Below are 21,158 nucleotides of genomic sequence, written 5' to 3'. Positions count from 1 at the left end.
AACTGGCCACTTACCATTTTTAACCTTCAAAATCAGGCTTTCATCATTTATGGTCCAATTATCTACTCTTGAGTCTTGACAATATGTGCTAGGGCATAGGCTTAGTGGGTTAGTTATTATGGGTATTTCAAAATTTTGGAGTGTTAAATAAAGAACTATAAATCTTAAAGGGAAAAACTTTGAATTAATTAAGTGGTCACCAGGGCCACTAACACCCCAGGCAATTAATTTTTAAACTGTCCCAGCTAATTTTTAAACTGGCGATTTTAAAAAAATAAAAAAAATCAACAACCCTGCATTATTTATATGATAACTGTGAATAAACATTCCAGGATATTTACTACGACGACCACGTGTATTATTTTTGAAAACTGTCCCTAAAACATTTGCCCCCAAAATGACTTAGGTCCGCGATCGCGCGTTTTTCCAATAGGGGGCAATAGTGTTTGGGTTTTCGCGCTGTTGGACGGATTTTCCGCATAGAGTCATGTCCTGGATTTATCATTATTTGGCCCATGGACATTCCAAGTGCATACCTATATAGTTTCCTGCTTATAGTTATTATGTTACTTATGGTATAAGGGCTAACTAATAAATTTAACATATTATAAAAATCGATTAACTTAAAAAAATATTCATTTATAATACTCAATAATTACAAAATAGTATGTAATTTCAAGCAACTACAAATGCAAGTACACAATCGGTACTTATAACAAAATAAGCAGGGTTATTACAATATAAAGTAAACAGATCTACAACAAAAATGATAACCAGGCTGCAATTAGCAGCGTTCCTCCATAAGGTGTTATTGCATTAAACTTTGTACTTCCACGTAATGAGTAATTGTAGCAAGTTCCACAAAAAATTGTCATGCCACATAATAGAAGAGTTCCAACCTAAAATAATAAAATTTCATTACTTGAATGCATTATGTAGAATACAAGTACCTAAGTGAGTAGGCCGTCATTATTACAAATCTATATGCTCAGTACAAAATATAATAGTATCAGTGCGATGTTTTTTTTTCATATAGAAAAAATTTCGCCTAAAATGGCAGCCATGGCCAAAGCTAGGATTTTACTCATTTTAGAAAAAATCCAATTAAAATACTTTTCAAAATTTTATTTTATTTTTGATACCTAAAGAAAAATCTACAAATTCTGGAAATCCATTGAAAAATCTATCAAACATAAAAATCTGGTATTATTTTGCTTTTCCTACCCCTTGTTTTACAAAAATGTGATGCATTTTGAAGTCACATTGGTAGTGAAGGCATGTTATCTAAATTTCAAGTCAGATAGTCAACTTATGTAGGGAAATTGTGAATCAACCCTATACGATTTTCAATTACTTTGTACAACCATGGCCAACCATCCACCAAAATTCCCTGAGTAATTCTTTAACAACCGGGGCGCTGTACTCATACAGTTTTTTTATTTTGGCTTCAATGCAAAAACTATTCTAAAAATAATATTCTTCTAGGGGCGCTCAAACCATACAGATACCTTTTGCTCATAGGTTAACATAGAAACTTCAACGAATGGGTTTGCCACTATAGCACAAGATCACAGTTGGTCATGGTTCAACGCAAGACAAAAATAATATTTATAAATCAACTTTTAATTTAACAGCATTATCAAAATGAAAATTGCTTGTGCAAACTCCCTTACGAACTGTTTTCCAAATCAGTGCTAAGCTTCAACAACTTAAGGTGAAAACTCACCAAGCTGAGTGTATCAATATTGTAATTAAATTCACAAAAAAGTCTGTTTAATAAACTAATACTTCCCTTATTTTTAATTAATATAATCTGTGGGGGAAATTATTAATATATTTTACAACTGTGTAGTATAAAAGTATAAAAATTTAAATAAATCAGGTTTGTTGTGATTGTGCGAAGTAATCTTAATCAAAATTGTTAAAAATTTAATTTTTATCTCTTTTATTTAATCCCGCAAAAACTTGAGATTTATAAATTATCTTAAAAACCGCTAAACCAGCTGGAAAAAGAAAATTAGGGCAACTACTGGCAATAAAATGAAAATGGAATTAATAGAATTACTCCCTCTAAGGGTGCCATGAACAACAAAGATTTAAGATGTCTGGATCTTTAGAAATACACGGAAACCTAAAGATTAGTGTACCTCAAAAATGAGCTAAGATTTGATAAATAAGTTGCTATTCCTTTTAATAAAAATTTAAACCTATTAATCAAGCATATTCTTCATCTGATCAATGTCTTCTCTGATTCAGCGCTATTAGAACAGGGTTGCCATAAAATTTCCAGATTCTAATTTCCTGACTATTCCTGACCATTTTAAGAGATTTTCACCAAAATTTTATACTTTAATTTTATCAGAAGTTAATAAATTTAAATGGACTTATATTTAAGTAAAAAGAATATTGCAATGTTGAAATAAATTAGCCAAACTTTCAAGGATAGGCCTATAAATAATAATCATAGAATTTGTCATAGATTTAGAGTAAAATTACCTTCAAAGTGTCAAGATAATATTGAATTCCCTGAAATTTGACAAATTTTTAAAAATTCCCTTACCTTTCCCTGACTTTTTAGACCCATTTATAAATTCCCTGATATAAGGCAACCCTGTAAAAAGTATATAACCTCCAACCCCAACCGATCTATCATAAAATATCTGAGAGCTGCTCTTTTTCTACGAATGGAATAAGTTTTTTCCCCCGGAGGAGCCAAATCAGGATTTATTCTTGGGTACGATCATTAGCTGTTAAAATTTGGTCCAATGCAAAATGGTGTCCCCTCTATACTTACTCCACTGACAGCTCATAGTGGACATCTGCTTTTGGACACCATTAAACCACTTTGGTCTAGTTACACCACTGGGTACAATGTGGAATAATCTCAACATTAAATTTAAACAGCTGAAAACGCACTCTCAATTTCAAGAAGTCACCAAATATATTTTGTCCACATGTAAATTTATAAGCATGAGTAATTAAATTAATTTAATTAATTAATAGTGGGCCTCTTTGTAAATCAGATGTATCTGAAAGAGTTTTTTACCAATAAAAGCCTTTTATTATTATTATAATATATAATACTTATATTAGATTGAAAATTTACCAATAATGGCTTTCCAGCAAAAGGAACAGCTAAAAGTGCTAGTGTATGAATGAAGTGATATTGATTAGCAATTTTAAAGACTTCTTTTAGGTTTCGTCCCTCTCGTAATGGTTCATCTTTCTCTTTCAGCAATGCTAAAAAAAGATTGAAGTACAAAGAAAATTACATTATACCTTGAAGTTTTATCACTATTCTACGTGATTCCAAAATAAGGTGGACTATGCATTCAAATGACTTTTATCGTTTCTCCCAATCCACCTCTAACAGCGTGTATAATTTCTTAATAGAATCTATTTAACACCACCATTTCTTTTAGGAGCCTTGATTATATAAAACCCATTTTCCATTTATACATAACAGAAATACTGAATAGTTCGATTATTTTAATTCTAAACAAATGCCATATCATATATCAATATAATTCTTTAAGATAAACTATGGAAAGATTGTTAAAAACCATTATAAATATCTAATCAAATCTTAACATCAACAATTATTAATGTGACAATTTCCAAAAGCTTGTTTTACAATGTTATATCAAAAGACATTTGAACAGGGGGGGGGGGGTCGGAAACAAAAGGTTTCCACGATGGAGTTCCAAAAGATTGCAGTACAAAATAAGGAAGAAAATTCTCTTATATTAGTTTTTCTGTGACCAAAAATCAACTTGAAACTGCCACAGGTGACCCTATCAGTCAGAGTCAGTGGTGTTCAGGATGGTAATAAGAAAAATAATCATAAAACTTACTATGTGATCCATATGCCCCTATGCCAACAGCAAGAGCACCACTTATGCCAGCTAAGCGAAGAAACACATTTGCTTTACCCACTGCTGTATACATTTCTCTGAGAGTAGGGGGCGGTTTTACAACAATTGGGTGACTCGCCTGATGACCTATCAAGTATTTAAGTTGATTCAAAACACTATTCACACTGTTATTAATGTAGTTCATCGCATTAGTAGGTGATCTTCTTGAAATTATGTCAAGGTAAACAAGACAGTCAGTGTTGCCAATGTTTGACGAGCGAAAATCCCACAGTCCAGTTCCAAAATTTCCAGCCAAACCCCCTACACGTTTTTAGCCACGCCTCCTCCCAAAACTCAGCGGAAAACATGCCAAATATTTTCAAGTTTCGTAGTAATTTTCAAGCACTTGCATCTAGCGTTAGAGAAATAGAGGTCTGATATTTTCGGTTTATGAATTTCTGGAAATAGTGCTTTTTCAAAAATTCAGGCAAAAAATCCCACCAAATCAATGATTTTCGTTTAAAAATCCCTTTATCCCACACAGCCCAAAAAATCGCCAAAAATCCCACAATGTGGGATTTAGCCCACACATTGGCAACACTGAAGACAGTCAAGTGAAAAAACTTGTAAGTAGACAGACTATTACCAGGGATGCCAGATTATCAACCGAAAACGCGACAAAATAAAACTGAGAAAAAAGCCTAAAATATCGCCAATCCTTATTTTGAAAAGCAGCGCAAAAACTGGCAATTTTCCCAAAAACAAGCCAAAAAAATTAACCGCGAAAATTTGAAAAGGCTTTTATTTGAAAATTAAGACACAAATAATACCCACCCAAGTGACCCAATACACTATTTTTCGCGGTCTTTTCGACCCCTCTTTTTGGCCGCCCGCTAGTCGGCCATTACCTGGAACCACCGGTGGGGGGTCTAGGCTCCGGTCTTTGGTCCCAGGATATGGAGAATTGGGGTTAAGGGGGTAAACTCAACATGAACGCGCCCAGCAAAATTCCCTAAAAAGAGTGTATAGTCCCAATTTATTTTAAATAATCCCAAAATTAAGTATACTCTTTACTATTGCTATAGTGCTTTAATTGTTGAAATAATGAAAACTTTTCACCTGTACGGTATGCAACTATTATCTTTTAACCAGATACCTTTTTTAACATATTAAGGTTTAGTAAAAACACGACGTTCTTTTTACAGGTGAAAAGTTTCCCTTATTTAAAAAAGCACCATATAAACAGTAAATTGTAGGTCATGGCTCTCGGATATATTACTTCTTGGCTATTTCCTAGAAGATGTTGTATTGAAGCTTGGGCCTATTACTGGTGGCTGGGTTAAATTGCGTAGCGCTGCATGCCACGAGAGCCAACAGCTCCCTACACTTAGTAATACCAAAAGTGTGCAAGTTCCTATACTTTCCAATGTTAAAGATTTACTGAATGCCACTATCGAAATAGACCACATAGAAGGCTAGGCTAAGAAAGACGATGCATTTTTTTTCTGGTTTGTTTTTCTGTGTTTTGTATTAAAGGGAATATAACCTCTGGTATTTCTGTCGTCCTCCGATGGTTTCAATATTGTCCGCTGGCTCTCATGGCTTTTCACATTTGCGGAGCTGATATTCGCTGATTGTGAAGGGAATAAAGGAAATTGATGGGGTTTTCCATAAAGAACGCGTTGGAGGTTCTATTCCCTTTGAAACGTAGATACACGGCAAGAGGTGTTTCAGTTGAATGGCAAAAAATCTAAACGCTTGCTAACCTTCTCCAGTGCTTCCTTAGTTCTCGAAGCCCTCACCAGGTGAGATTATTTCTACTTTTTAATTTCTTTCCCCCCCTAATGAATACTCCCCTCTGCACTCCCACTTTTCACTTCGCTCTTAACATTCATTAATAATAGGCTCGATTGACACACTTTTGTAAATTATGTCACTTCTGCTACTACCATAAGCCTATCATAAGGTCCCCATAAGCAAAGGTCTAGGCCAAATTTTTAACGATCACATACCCGTTATTAAGAGGTAGGTATTCAAAATCTGCACCTCCTAGTGGCTACGTCCTCAACTGTGCATTTCTTAAATAAATTTAGCGAAATGCATTATGAATGCGCGCAAGCCGTGCGCGAACGTTTTTAAACTTATAGAACCACGCGAGATAAATCTCCGCCGCGAGCCCTTAACACCGTAGTCAAGGCTTATTCGCAATTTTATCGCTTTAAAACTTAAAATTAACACTTATCTTTGTAAAATGATTGGTCAGAATCTAAAACTGGCTATTAGAATAAGAGTTGTGTTCCTGAAGGTATTTATTTTTTAAGTTTGAGATTTAGACGCGTTTTGTGTGGCATTTACCAACCTGAGCGTGGCTGCTCTACCAAGTAAGATAATATTTTAGATGTCGCTACTGCCCTATAGTCATATGCTAATTTTCTTCTCTCGAGGACAACGCCGTTACCATGGGCCCCTAAGGTAGACCTTTACTTATGGGGACTTATGATAGGCTTATGCTACTACCGATAACCTCAGCAAGTTTTTTAAGGAAAGGGAAAACCGAAGAGATCGAGGGAAAACTCCTCTAACCAGGAAGAAGATAACTTATACAAACTCAACGCAGAAGGAGATTTCACCAAGTGCCACAAGCGGGGATCAAACTGGGCAAACCCGGTTCCTCTTGCTGCGAGGCGAGAGTGCTAAACACTCCGCCTCCCCACCAATATATTTATCTCGTACCCTAGATTCGAAATAACATCCTTACACGTAATATATTATAGACTAGTGCTTAGTTACCAGGGTGATAAACTATAGATAGCGCACTATATGGCAACCATTGAGCATAGAAATGAGACTAGAAGCCAGATTAAACTGTGGTGAGATGTACGAGTAAGAAGTCTGCCATGAGAGTGGAATCGCTAGTATTCTTTATGGGAGCACGCCATCTATTTAAAAAAAATAAAGTGAAATGTTTTTAATAGATGGCGCACTCCTGCGTGGATTAGCAGCGATTCCATTCTCATGGAAGCCTTCTAGCTTGCCCGTTTTCCTTGAGATTACCGGATAACGCAGTGGTTCTAGTCTCATTTCTATTTCTATGCCATTGAGTTGGGAATATAGTACTTCCAAGCTTCTACAGCCACAGTTGGTATTTATTGGCGGGGGACCTTTGCTTTAAATCATGTACGAAGCGAAACAGTTATCATTAGTCGGGGCGTCATCTACCGCAAGCCAGATGTGATAATATTTTAAGCTAGTGGGGATATCTACAAATTACTCTATAAACCTTGGGGATATCTACCACTAGCGTGATCAGAGCTATAAGCAGGCGATATTTAAAAAATATATTTTATTTGAGATATAGGTGACGCCACCGACTAATGAGATATGTTGGAAGCTCCATTAAGGTACCTAAAGAAAGTGTTCCTACAGCGAGGGCCTATTGCCTTAGCAGATAAAAATTGTGTCTCTAGAAGTACTAGGTCGTCGCTAAAACTGAAAACGGCATTTTCAACAAAGACTTGAGCGGAGCGAGCTGCAAATCCAGTGGTTAATTAGGCTTAGATTAATTAAACCCAAGTACAGAAAGTGAGAGAAATAATTTAATTTACCAGTAATCTTTGGTAAAGATAAAACAAAATAAAAATTGAAAATATCTGTACACAGCTATTGCTAATCTTATTTGAAACTTGGCCTATGTGGTCTAGGAGAATATAAATACTGGATTGGAAATATGGGATTCATAGGCCTGGCAATGTGGGGAATTCAGACATAAGATACTAGAGACACCTAGCGGACACCGTAGTCAAAATTTCGCCCGCGTGTTCGTTGGGACTTGGTTAGAAATGCGTGCCGGTTTTAAAATCGTGTTCAAGATTTATTTATTTTGTCTTCAAATTAAATAAACATCTCCGAAATTAGTTTCGTTGAATCCAGGTAGAATATTCGTGTTTCAACTTGTACAAAAAATCCTTGTGAATAGAATGAAAAGTAGGCAAAACTTTAGAGACCAAAAATTCCGCCTATTTTTGCGATTGCGCTACGCTCGTATGTCCGAAATTGTATAGCTCTCGCGTTGCGGAAGCTATAACAATGATTTATTTATTTATTATTAAGAAAAATACAAGTTACAAAGCTAGAATAGCTTGTATATAACCCACAAGTGGAAAAGCAAGAAAAAAAAATTAAACGGTAGAATGGAGAAACTCCCGAGTGCGGCTGCGGAAAGTCCTACGAGATTGAGCAGAAAGTACATCTGCGGGGAGGGAGTTCCAAGTTTGGATAGCACGGAAAGCAAGGTGCCATTGACGTTGTTTGGTCCGGGCCCGTGGTTTGAATATTTTCGCTGCATGACCCCTGGTCTTGCGAAGAGTGTCTAATTTGAAGAAGGTGGACAACTGGAGAGCAGACTGACCCGACCACATGCTCCAGATACACACCAGGTCATTAATCGCGTGTCTGAGAAGCGGGGAGTCCAGCTTGAGGGCCTCATTCCGCGCAACCGGAGGAAGGCACTCAAGGCCCTTAGTGAGTTTAGTAAAACGGTTGTGGGCTTTTGTAAGGTTGTCCCGGTCCCCTTGAAGGGGCGGGCTCCACACTTCGGATCCAAAGTTGATATAGGGCAAGACAAGGGAGTTGTATAGGGTACGTATCAGCCGTGGGGAGCGAAAATAAAAAGAGCGACGTGTCAAGCCGGTGATAGAATTAATCTTTTTAACAGCTTTTGTGCAGTGGTGACTGACGTTGAGGGAGGAGTCCACCCAAACTCCGAGATCGCGCACCGGAGAATCACTTTTCGAGATAGTAGAACCACCCAAAAAGTACGAAGCACAGGGATTAGAACGCCCAAGGTGGTACGTGATGGGGGAATACAAATTTATGTTCCAGGTACGCAGTATTATATTCCTATTAGTGGTAATACCGCAAAGGATCTTATTCTTAAGCCTTTAAAGTTCTTTTTTTTTGCAGATAATCCACTCTTTTTGTTAATTTTTAAGAGGCGCGCAATATTAAAACCCGGGTTCCGACGGACAGCAATCTTTTCTCTAGAGTCGCTTTCCGAAGCGCCCCTTTTCCCCCAACTCCTTTGGCTTCCGACGGACAGCAATCTTTTCTCTAGAGTCGCTTTCCGAAACTCCCCTTGTCCTTTCCCCCATGGGCAACGGACCGCCAACTTTCCAAAGTGAGAGCTACGCTCAACTATATTCCCAACTCAATGACAGAAACCGATGGTCTCTGGCCGGAAGTGGGTATTCCCGTATTCCCCCCTCTTTACCAAAGCGTCAAACATATCCAAACAACCGGCCAATGTTGTTATAAAAAAAAAACCCGATATTTATCACTATGATTGTGACGTGTAGTCTAGATTACCTCTTGAACGTTGTTGAATGTATATATTTATATTTCCCTTGTTTTATTTATTTTTGAATTGGCCGCTTAAGAATGAAAACGCACGTTTACTACCGTATTTTTACATTATGTTTAAACCTGGAGATTTTTAACTTGTAATTTTCTTTCTGCTATAATTTAAACGTTTTTTACAAGTAAAGATGAGTTCACTTTGGAGAAAAGCTACGTCTCCAACTAGCGTCGAAGATACTGCAAGAATTGTATTAGCTAAACATGGTATTACTGCAGAACTACGTAGAGCAGTAAAAGAGCTCCAGCTTAATTTCATAGGCCAAGGTAAGCCAATATGTTATGGCGAAGAAGTTGAAAGTCTGTGTCACGCGCTAGAAGCTATATTCATTCACGGTTTGAAGTACAGTTTTGCAAGAAAAATGAGTTCAATTTTCAACAGTAGTAACTCTGACCAAATGCCCGACCCAGATTTTTGGCCAGTAGTTATGGTATATAGCCATAAGCAAGTTCTGTCGCAAATCACTAAGCTTCACAATATATTCTCGGATGTAGGGCGCTGTAGATCTTGGATAAGAATTGCTCTTAATGAAGGACTCTTGAAAAGCTACGTTGACTCTTTGATCCTTGACAAATCAACACTAAATACTTACTATATTAGTGATGCTTATTTGTGCGACACTGAACAGCCATTTATAATGAGCCAATTCATTGAGGGTCTTGAGGTGTTTCAGTTTCAGCTTTCTTACAACAGTGTTTATCTGAACTCTTGGTCCCCAGAACCACTTTTGTTAGCTGGAATATGGAATCCACCCGAATCGCCTGAGCCAGTTATGCCAGCTGAAGATGCTGTAGAGTCTTTGACCAGAAGCTTAAAAAAGTCTAGCTCGAAACCTAAGAAATCTAAAAGATCGTCGATGTTTCAGCCAAGCTGCGTATCACAAGGGTCCAAAACAACTGCTGACGATGGTGCCACAACCACATCATCGTCATTAAGCGAAACCATATCAAATTGTGATGGCTTTTCTGAAGCTTCATCTTTATCTAACTACAATGTGGAAAAAATCGAACCTGCTGGTACTGGTACTGTAGAAAATAATGAAGAAAAACTCACATCATCGCAGCCAATTAATAATGATGAGTTTGGTGATTTTGATAATGCTCAACAATTGGCATTGATGTGCGATTCCTCACCTCATTCTGTACCTGGTTTTGAGCACATGTTTGTCGAAGAAGATGCTGGTATTGTCTTGGATGACAAAAGTCAAGAATCACCTGGAAATAAGGTTACTACAAAGAATAGTTGGTCATCATCATTTGAAACCAATAATAGCAGCACTTCAGACCTTGAAGTGTTGGATTCTCAAAGTTACGACTCAATTTTTCAAAGTTACGCCAGAAATAAGCCTGCTATTCACGTATTAGCAGGTACACCGGAATTGGGAATTAACTATTTAAGTAGCAGGCCAAGTTTGGATTTAAAGTCAGAATCAGTAAGTTGAAATTCATTGAAACTCTTAGACACGCCATGATAAAAAAACCTAGATTATTCATTAGCTAAAGCAAAAAGCTAACTGAAATGATAAATTGAAACCTCACATCTTTGCATGTGACCAGTTCCATTTGAGAAATGTATTATTTGAGGGTGGAGGTTTTTCTAGTAGATAATTAGATCTAAATAATTGTTATTTGAAAACAGTAAAAGTGGGGGGGTGTTTCGCCTAGAAATAGTTTAAATCGCAAGTTAAATAAGTTTTGGACTTACCAAACATTGTTAAGTTAAATGTTTTTATTTAATTTTTTAGGACTATGGTAGTACAGAAAGTGCCGAAGTTTCACCTGATTTATCAGAATTTGAAGTAGTTCCAAAAGGACTAGCATTGTCATCGAAAAATATTGATGAATCCACACAAAAATGTCTAGAAATCTTTTACAAAATTTGTAGTGAAAAAGGTTTAGATGTCCAAAACTATAAGTGCAAACAATGTAAATGCCATATTGGAATGATTTATGGAAATCCACATCTCTGTGTTTACGATGGAGCTAATTATTGCAGCGATTGCCATTCGGGTGAAGAACATTATATTCCTTCGCGGATCCTGTATAATTGGGACTTCAGAAAACATCCGGTTTCTAAAAAAGCCAAGGAGTTTTTACTTTTAGTACAAGAAGAACCACTTATTGATATTCGCAAACAAAATCCTCAACTATATTCTGTTGTTCACGAATTAGTTGAAGTACAGCATTTACGCAGCCAACTTGGGTTTTTGAGATCCTACCTCTTTACTTGTAAAGAAGAAACGGCTGATCAATTCCGTAAACTTCTCTGGCCAAGGGAATATTTATTTGAACATATTCATTTGTACTCTTTATCAGATTTACTTCAAATACCGAATGGTACGTTAGCACAGACATTACACAAGGTAATACAATTTGCCAAAAAGCATGTTCTAAAATGTCCACTATGTAGTCAAAAAGGGTTTATATGCGAAATATGTAACAGTTTTAAAATAATATACCCATTTGAAATAGAGAGCACTTATCATTGTGAAAATTGCCTTGGTGTTTATCACATGGGCTGCATGGACAGTACTAAACTGTGTCCAAAATGTGAAAGGAGAAAAAAGAGGTATAACGAGAAAAGTGAGGAACTGTGGGGTCCTTTTAATTTATGTTGAGGCGAAGATTTTTTCACTATCACCACTTTGAAAATGTAGCATTGAATATTAATTAGAATATAGTCAGTCTTGTGATAAATCGGGATAATTGGGTTTTGTATAGTAAAGATAATAAATAGCTTATCTCTTTATTGTGAAACTTTTATGAATATGGAAAAATACTGAATACAGTCAAAATAATTACTGGCACACTTAGTGTGTAGGTTTATACCATTTTCTAGATAGAGCTGCATATGGCTAGTCATAAATACATGTATAAAATAGTGATAAGTTTTACAAATTTGTTGTATATTCTTAAAAAATTTAGAACTGTTGAAAAAACCTACTGTACTAGTCTAATAATATGTGAGATCTCAATTGTTTTGTAATTCTAAGGATCCATAATTAGGGTATGTGAAGACTAGATTCGAACAAGTAGAAATAAACAACACAGATCAAAATTAATTGTGCAATTACAATTTGATGGGTTACAACAAGGAAATAATACTGGAAATTAAGTTGATAATAGTGTATGTAAGGATGTCTTAAAACTAAAATATGAAATGCACATCTCAATGTTAGTACTTGGTCTTCACATGCTGCTACGCTTAATAAGAAATTTTCAATAGTTATGTTAGTAAATTAGGGAAATTTCATTCTAAAGGCAATTAAAGGTTAATACAAAAGGTCAAGGTTAAGGAACTGCTTTTCAAAATGTTCAAATATGCTTGTATTTTATAGTCTGTTCCACTCAGGTTCAAATGTAAATATTTGAAACAATTTTTTATGCATTTATTTACATTGGATTTCTTGCATTTGAAGCAAATTAATTATATTATACAGTGGGTATAAGAAAATAGTGAAAATTCGTTATATTTGACTATTTGCTATTGAGTTAAATATGAATTTTATTTTATGTAAAGGTAAAACTTAATTTTTAATAAAGGACATTTTAAAATTAATTTTCTTAATTTTCGAATTACATAGCACTACTGATTTTTTTATGAAGTTGCTTTTATTTAAAATTATTTTATTAAAGAGAGTATAACCCCTCTTGTTTGGTAGTGTGCGCTTAGACTATACCGAATAGCTTCCACAAGCCTTCCTAGCGAGGGGCGGTAAGGAGTTAGTTTATTCGGGTTTTACCCAAAAATTTCAAAAACTGTGTATAACCTTTTATCGTCTTAAGCGCACTCTACCAAACAAGAGGGGTTATACTCCCTTTAATATTTAGTTTACTTTTGTAATTAAAATTTAAACAACCATTTTGTAATCCACAATCTGATCTCACTCACAGTGTCAGAACCATTTGCCTTTATATGGAGAAGCTATTCATCATAGTATGATGGCATTGATTGATTTTTTTGGTGTGTATTGAACTCTTAAACTGAGACCAGTTCAGCTTGCTTATAACAGGGTGTTTCAAAAGGTTATGCAAATATTTTAAGGAGTTGTAGGGGGTGAGTTGAGAAGTATGCCTGTTTTTTGCCATTTTCCTGCGATGAATTAAAAGAGCGCCAGAGAGCTTCACAGTGTGGCCTACTAGCCCCTGGAAGTAGGCATTAGTAAAGGTCCGTGAGATGGGGATGCGCTGGTTCGGGCACCTTTCGTGGTAGAGATGTTGAGCAGCCAAAGCATTGTAGTCCATACACGAAATTAATATCCGCTAGTTCTTCCGAAATGAATTCCATTGTTGCAGTTGGAAAGTGATGAGAAATCGCAGTACATCATGACTTAAAATTACAAAGTAATTTTTTACCTATCACATGAACCCAAACTTTGATGTTTGCATTTCCCTGCTGCTTGGTTTTGTGCTTGTTGCAGCACTCTTTAACTCATTGCAGAAAACTGGGAAAAAAAAACAGGCATACTTCTCAACTCACCCCTACAACTCTTTAAAATTTTTGCATAACCTTTTGAAACACCCTGTATATAAAATAAATTTATTCCGAGTGATCTAGTAACTACTCATCATATGAAAATTCTAAAAGCACCATAGAACTTTAGACATTTCAAATATTCAATCTAAAACCTTTCCAAATTATTTTCCATTAAGTTTAATTAATAAATCATTAAAACAGATCAAAATAATTTATGATTTTACAGTTGGGGAAAGACAATGAGTCTAGCAGTGCCAGACAGAGATAAAGTTGGGATAAATATGAAAATAATATCACACTCAAATCTGTTATTTTTATGCTTAGATTTAACTAGTGAATGCGCCAGCGCAAATTTTAACTTCATGTAAAGAAAAATATATCAGAAGAAACTAAGCTAAGACTACAAAAATTAATTTTTCATCCAAGTTTGTCGTTGTCCTCTACCACACAACAGGCATAAAGCTGGTACGCCGCTTTGGGGTGGCGGAGTGGTTAACACTTTCGCCTCGCAGCTAGAGGAGCAGGTTCGATTCCAGCTTGTGGCACTGGGTGAAAACTCTGAACAACTCCTTCTGCGTTGAGTTTGAAAGTTTTCTCCCCACTGGTTTAAGGGGTTTTCCCCCAAGCTCTTCGGTTTTCCCTTCCATAAAAACTTGTAGAGGTTAACGGTAATAGTTAGTGTAGGGAGCTGTTGCCTCGCGTAGCATGAAGGGCTTGCCACCACCCTCCTACGCGTTGTAACCCAGCCACCTGAACTAATGGCTTTAAAAGTCGCTTGATGACTTAGGCCTAAGGTGGCGCCTTGGGTATTAGCCTAGCTTATTATTATTAATCATATTTTTCTCGCCCACCATTTGCATCAAAGGCTATAGAATCATCATCAACAAGATTGTTTTCTATATTTATGTTCCTTGGCTAGGAAAATTTAGGACTGTTCACGAGCTTGAGCGGCTTGATTACGAAACGGGAGCTTTTTTTCGCCAAGTTGAGCCATATTGGTTCACAAGCTTATTGGCTATAAGTGGGTATTATCTTACTTACACCCCCGCGCGAAATTGAAGAAATGTTGCAATTTCAACTACTTCTAAACTATAAATTCATGTATTTGTATTTATAATGTATGTAATCATTTACGGTACGGGGTATATAAATGAAAAACTATTTCTAATTCTGAAAATGTTAAATATATTTTTTCAATTAATTCTTAAAATCTTAGTAACTCGAGATTTTATTTTAAACAAGCATCTAGAGCGAGCCGGCTCAGCTAGTTTATTTATTAGTTGAGCCAAGCCAAACCTCAGCTCGCCTTTACTCGGGCCGTTGCTTTTGCTTGTGTCGTGCCGAGCTATCAAAAAGCTCGCTAAGATGGCCTCGTGAGCAGTCCTATGAAAAGTCATAGATTGAAGTTCCAGTGTAGAGACCACAGCTTTACTTAAAGAATAGTTAATGTGGAATTTAGTTATGTCTAGCTAAATGTTTTTACTTATACTTCTCAAAATGAAAAAAAAATGAAAAAATTATTCAATCACAAAATTAAGAACAATTTTTCTCAGAACAAAACATTTTATTTCAAAGTTTGCATATAAATTATTGCACTATTACAATATTAGTCTAAACTACCTAACTAACTGTAATAGAACTTGTAATCTTGCCCGGTGGCGTAAAATGGGTGTATAGCAATTTTTGAATTGCACCCCATTTTGGGTAAAATATTACCTAAAATAGAAATTGGCCACTAAGGTGCCAAAAATGTTGCCAGACAATTTTCACAGTTTTTGCTTATGAAATAATACATGCAAATCCCTGGGGAATGATTATTATGCCACTACTATTTAGTTAATTTGACTTTATATCCTGTTTACATATGTATACATTTTGAATATCTAGGACTATCGCAGGGCCGTAGCTAGAGAAAATGGCGCCAGGGGCGAGCTGCAATTTTGGCGCCCCCTAATATAATAATATGGACCCCTATACCCTATCGCGCGCACGGCGCCCGTGGCAGCCGCCCAGCCCTAGATGCGGCGCTGCTCTATCGCCACTGTTTCAGTGAAAGATGTATCACATTTTCAAATTACAGATTTTAAGAATCATTCCGATGGTTAAAAAAAGAAAATTAGTAAGTGAACTTCTATTCAAGCCCAGACTTAATGTTATTCAAGTGATATAATATCATTGAGAAATAAGAAAAATTATGGCAGATGATTTTGTTTAAACTTACGCACGTAGTATCATGCCCTTTTCCATATTTTTATTAACAATATGAATGACAGAACTTGTGTTATTTTATCATAATTGACATTACCCATCTTCCCACTTTGAACCTCCGTAGTTTTATTAAGCACTGCAACGTTAACGTAACTTGTGTATTTCATAAGATCATAGCACTTTTTCTCTTATATTGACATTTCATTCCCATAAAAATAAAATCCTGCATTATCAGGGTCATTGAAAGACAATGGTTGACTAGCCCCACTTTTTACCTGTGGCACTTTAATGGGAGGATTTTTAGGTGCCAACAGATGGCATGGACATATGTAACCATTAATATATTTGAAAACAAAACAGCTGGAATAATCTAATTGAAAAACTGTAGCTAATATAAAGATAACAAGTACATGCAGGAATCGTTAAACGGCGAGTGATAATCAACTGTGCCAAGAAACTGCAATTGAACTTGGGACTCTTGACACCAAGGAAAACATTTTTATACTTAAGTGTCTTCTAGATTTTTATTAATTCATTTAATTAATAGTCTTCAAGATTAGCTAATTGAGAATTGTGTGTTGATTTTGTTAAAATTTTAAACACAATGGCGTTCTTCTCACACCCTGTAAATTATGCCGGCAGGCAGGGCCGTTTTAACCTTTCCGTAGGCCTTAGTCAAAAATCTCATTTACCAAATTTCCGGACCTTCGTAGGCCCTGTTATATGGAATTGTAGGACCTAATATCTCCTAAAATTTTCGTAGGCCCTAGGCACTTTGCCTAGTCTGCCTTATGGATAAGGCAGCCCTGCAGGCAGGAATGCTCCCTGATATTTTATGTACAGAAACTTTCCTATAGCTGTTCAACCAACTTCTTTGAATAGCCCCAACATGATAAAGATGGTCAAGCCACAATAAAACACTGATCTGGAATAGATATGTTTTCTAATTAGTGGAAGATAATTCTACTTAACTATTTACTGCTTAATCTTAGAGAAAACGACAATACTAGCACACAGATTTGGTATAGTGTGAAAAGGGATTTGAAATTAAGTCAGTGTGCCACAATAAGCAGTCCACAAATTTTCAAAACCCTTTTAGTTTATAAAGAAATCTTTGAATCCTTCCTAGTCATTTTCACCAGCCAAGTTTCATTGCCCTATAAAGGCTGGTTTTCAATAGGCCAAATATGCTACTACGGAGAGCGCCTACGTAAAAAAATCATAAGGTCTAACCGAGCTTTTCAAAATTGACTATCATGGCATTTTTGCGTTAACAAAAACCAACCATAATGGAATATTACTACTACTAAAACATCATTGCATTACTACTTTTTGAGGACACAAATGAATAATTTGTACTATTAACCTGTAGGATTATGTTAAAGAGCAAAGCAAGTCATGATGCAGGTGGGAATGGTTTCTTATAGATAAAAAATGTATCGGTGCATGCGCCAATCCCTGTTTCATACCACTTCTCTTATTATTAGTAGGGGTTGGGTGGTTGGGTTAAGCCCAACCTAGCACTTCAACCAGAGGTTCATTGTGCAGCCCCAGCCTTATAGACATGGAAAAGCCCAGTCTCCGAAATGAAGCGCAATATTTGCTTGGCCAAGATATTGAAAGGCATCTTGTATCCAGCCTGTGCAGGGGCGTAGGAACCGGGAGGGGCAGGGAGGGGGGCAATGCCCCTCCCTATAATTTTGCTGGGAGGGGCAACTTATGTTATTGCCCCCTCCAACCTTTGGTCAGTTGAAATCTTCAAAAGGCTCAAATTATCATTTTAAAAGCATATACAGTTTATAGAACCTCAACTGTGTTTAAATTTCAGTCTTTTCCCGCCAATTTACATAGTAGTAACAAGTACACACGCATTCGGAGAAGCTACACTCCATTAAAAATTAAAAACCATTCTCCAGACCCCTTTTCGTTTATCTTTGCCCCCTCCAACTTCTAGAACGTTCCTACGCCCCTGAGCCTGTGCATACCAAGATGCTCAAACCTTTTAGCCGTATAAAAATCAGAGACGCAAAGGAGTTCTCTTACTCTCACCAGTCTCATGCGTAGATGCTGTTTTGATCTATAAGATATGGTACATTCATCACAACTTGCGTTGCCCTTTAAAGGAACTTCCAAAGAAGGCCATAGCTAGATTCCTGGGTTTCCTATTTGATTCATAATCACAGTTAATGGGTTTCCTTTTCGAAGACTGGCATTGCAGTTGGAAACCATTGTCGCCAGGTTTTGTCCATAAGGATATCAACAGAATGGTCAATTGGTTTTACTATAAATGGTATACAACCAAGACCAATCCCAACTGTTGTCCACTTGGCTGCAGATGACTTCAATTTCGTGTAGTTCTTGAAGCCAAACAGAGATAAGGCGCAGACACGGTTGATGGTGAACCCAGGAATTATGACTGATGCCAGGCTTTGCCATATTAAGGTGTCTAATGCGGAAGAAGATAACTGGCCAAACTTGTTACGTTCGCTGCGCTGTTCAAGAATCTACAACAAGTTAATGTATATGTATTATATCAATTTAGAAATTTTCTACAATAAATAACCCTGTCAAAAAAATTAATCCTAAGCAAATTAATATCTTTAACTTTAACTATAATGTCAATCATAGTTGTATTCATTTAAGGATAATCAATTATTAAATAATTGGAAATTTTAATGTCATTTAATAATATTCTATTAAAATTATCAACTGCTAAGTTTAAGGTTGTGGGTTCAATCCCTTAATGGGCTACCATTATGTAATCGACCAAACAAGCTAAGAAGTCATTACACTACACTAACTTTCAATTATTAGTTTCTTAGTGCAAATCTATACTCTTCTCAAAATTCTCAAACTTGTGATCTCAGTCTTACAACAACTACCATAAATAAAGCTGTGTTTGACCAGATTATCCAACAGAGCGTCCCTATAATTATATCTTCATTAAGAGTGAGAGCAGGGTAACTACTATAGAGTAGTGTCAGTGCTACATCACGCAACGTCACCCATGCTTTTTCCTATAGAGAAAAAAACGCGCCTAAAATGGCGGCCATGGCCAAAGCTACGAGGTGATACTACTCTATAGTTCCCTGGGACAAGTCGCACATTAATTGAGGCAACAAAATGTTACAATTGAGTATACCTTATTGGTCTTGAACACTTTATCAATGGTGTCAGCCAATACATATCCTGATGCCACAACATAGCTGAGATGTACAATTCGAACAGGTATCAGGGCTCGAAAAGATTCTCCAACTTCATTAGTATAACCTGATTAAATATTGATTTTCAAGTAAAAAATCTGGAAGAAGAATTAACAAGGGTGCTTCAGTAATAATTTTATAGCTATACTGTTAAACAGCTTATATAGCAAGTTAAAAACTCTCCTTCATAGTACACAACCACTTCTCTAGAAAAGCTCTCAAATGCTACTATACACTGTATGTCAAACATGAGATAATTAAATGATTTTGATTTATAAGCTTTGAATCATTTTTTTTTTAAATAACAGGTTCTTATTAGCATATATTAGCATGTGTAGTCTAATACTGTCAATGTAAAACAGCTAGGATGAATGGGATATCAACAATGGTGTGTGCATTAGCAGCTTCGGTGAATATAAGTTATAAATTCACAGAAAGATTCCTCATCACCCATCCAAGAGTCGAGACTTTCAACACTTACTTCCTCTCATAAAGATCTCTATGATGACAACCCTGGATAGAAGCTTCAGGGAATTGAGACAAAATTATATAACTAAATCCTAACTTCATCTCCAATAAATGAGTTTGCCTATTAATTTAGAATTCAAACTCAAAACAAAAACAAACAGTACCTAAAAGGCGAACCGGCGTTTCTCGGAAAATATCCACAGCTTTTTCCACTTTCCCACTTCCCTCCTCCATCATTTAAATTATTTTGAATGTAAAGTCCTTAATCACTTTTATTCCAAGAAAAACCGAAAAGATAAGATAACCGAGCTACAAAGGATCAAGGGTTTTTTTTTTATTCAAGGAAGATACAAGGGCGGAGTGGGTCTGAGAAGACCGCGAGCCTGGCGAAGATTTTGAGGCGTGAGCGGGACGGGTGGGGGGGGGGGGGCTAATGCGGTCCGCCCATCCACCGGATTAATCAGGGCGAGATATGTGTAACGGCCACGCCAACGGGGGGATACGTGGGGACAGGGATGGGGACACCGGTGGCGGATGTATTACGATCACCCGTTAGGGGATTAGTAGTCGTCCACAAACTCTGCCTCCCAGACGCTTGGGATTACAGGAGTACGCCACTACTCCCGAATCCCGGCTAAGGATCCAGGTTCGTTGAGAAAAATACAGAATTGGTTGCTAGAAGCAGACGACACGTGAACCCAGCAGCTCGGTCACGATCCTAGCGAGAAAATTCTTCTAAAGTTGGCTGCTCGGAATGCGAAATTAGCCTTTTCAGTTTACATAGAGCCACGTAGTGGCAAATGCGAAAAGCTCATGAACTGCTGGATTTTCGTCTGCTAAGCAGACGATTTTTCAATAAAGCATCCCCTTAGCAGACGAAAATCCAGCAGTTTATGAGCTTCTTGCATTTGCTCCATGTAAACTGAAAAGGCTAATTGATCCCGTTTAAAACATTCGATGGCTTAATTCCCGAGCTAAAAAAAACGCACTGAAATAAATTATTCCAAACAAAGCTTACGTTATTAACAAATTAGACATTGCTCGTAAGCCTACAAATGAAGCATGTTTCGTAACGAGTTGGCACTATGACAAAAACGTGTTCATAGATCGATCTCGATCCGTTAATCTGACAAAACCTCAAAATTGGCCTTAAACCTGCCATTTACATGAAACTTCCCTTTTTAAAGTTGCGACTTCGCCCACATAATGAGACGCGACTCGACTCGAAATTAGAAAGAATCCTAATTTTGCACAAACTTTGCTTGCTCCTGTGCGAACTTGGTTTTTAAAAACACTAGAGCTCTATGAATTCGCTGGCGATATTTATGTGTGCAACCGTCTTGAAGTGCGCTTAAAGTTCGCGCACGAGCAAGCGAAGCGTGTGCGAAATTACGATTTTTTTATAATTTCGCCCCGTTTCGCGTCTCATTTGTGCAGCCGGCTACCATTCGTGCCTAGAATTAATTACCCCAGGAATTAGTCAACCTGTGTAAACTTTCCTGCTGCTTGGGCGGTGTCCATGGGTGCAGTCCTTGA

General features: G+C 36.7%; 3 protein-coding genes across 6 annotated transcripts; 1 reads left to right on the top strand and 2 right to left on the bottom strand.

Annotated features, from left to right (window-relative positions):
* Nucleotides 1–657: 657 nt before the first annotated feature.
* On the bottom strand, nucleotides 658–4,105 carry LOC149939257 (transmembrane protein 256 homolog). The gene is made up of 3 exons (XM_090178300.1): nucleotides 3,855–4,105; nucleotides 3,107–3,240; nucleotides 658–899 (listed from the first exon to the last, which is right to left on the bottom strand). The coding sequence occupies exons 1-3, from the start codon at nucleotides 4,057–4,059 to the stop codon at nucleotides 756–758; spliced, it is 483 nt and encodes a 160-aa protein (XP_090034426.1). The 5' UTR covers nucleotides 4,060–4,105; the 3' UTR covers nucleotides 658–755.
* Nucleotides 4,106–8,997: 4,892 nt separating this feature from the next.
* LOC149939256 (uncharacterized) lies at nucleotides 8,998–12,821 on the top strand. Its single transcript, XM_090178314.1, has 2 exons — nucleotides 8,998–10,699; nucleotides 11,012–12,821. Exons 1-2 carry the CDS (start codon nucleotides 9,398–9,400, stop codon nucleotides 11,882–11,884), a joined length of 2,175 nt encoding a protein of 724 aa, XP_090034440.1. The 5' UTR covers nucleotides 8,998–9,397; the 3' UTR covers nucleotides 11,885–12,821.
* Nucleotides 12,822–15,314: 2,493 nt separating this feature from the next.
* On the bottom strand, nucleotides 15,315–20,281 carry LOC149939255 (mitochondrial fission process protein 1). Of its 4 annotated transcripts, none has more exons than XM_090178904.1 (4): nucleotides 19,787–20,281; nucleotides 19,094–19,221; nucleotides 18,277–18,455; nucleotides 15,315–16,876 (listed from the first exon to the last, which is right to left on the bottom strand). In XM_090178904.1, the coding sequence occupies exons 1-4, from the start codon at nucleotides 19,857–19,859 to the stop codon at nucleotides 16,813–16,815; spliced, it is 444 nt and encodes a 147-aa protein (XP_090035030.1). In that variant the 5' UTR covers nucleotides 19,860–20,281; the 3' UTR covers nucleotides 15,315–16,812. The 4 variants fall into 4 exon arrangements, 3 of the variants coding, with proteins under 3 accessions (XP_090035030.1, XP_090035028.1, XP_090035027.1); XM_090178902.1 differs by having other exon boundaries at nucleotides 15,316–16,876; nucleotides 18,133–18,455; XM_090178901.1 differs by lacking the exon at nucleotides 15,315–16,876 and having other exon boundaries at nucleotides 16,888–18,455.
* Between the last annotated feature and the right edge of the window lie 877 nt (nucleotides 20,282–21,158).

The sequence above is a fragment of the Leiobunum rupestre genome, chromosome 6, assembly GCF_980474605.1.
Source record: "Leiobunum rupestre chromosome 6, qqLeiRupe1.1.hap1, whole genome shotgun sequence".
NCBI lineage: Eukaryota > Metazoa > Arthropoda > Arachnida > Opiliones > Sclerosomatidae > Leiobunum > Leiobunum rupestre.
The sequence above is the reverse complement of the archived record's forward strand: the minus strand, read 5'-3'. Positions and strand labels throughout refer to the sequence as shown.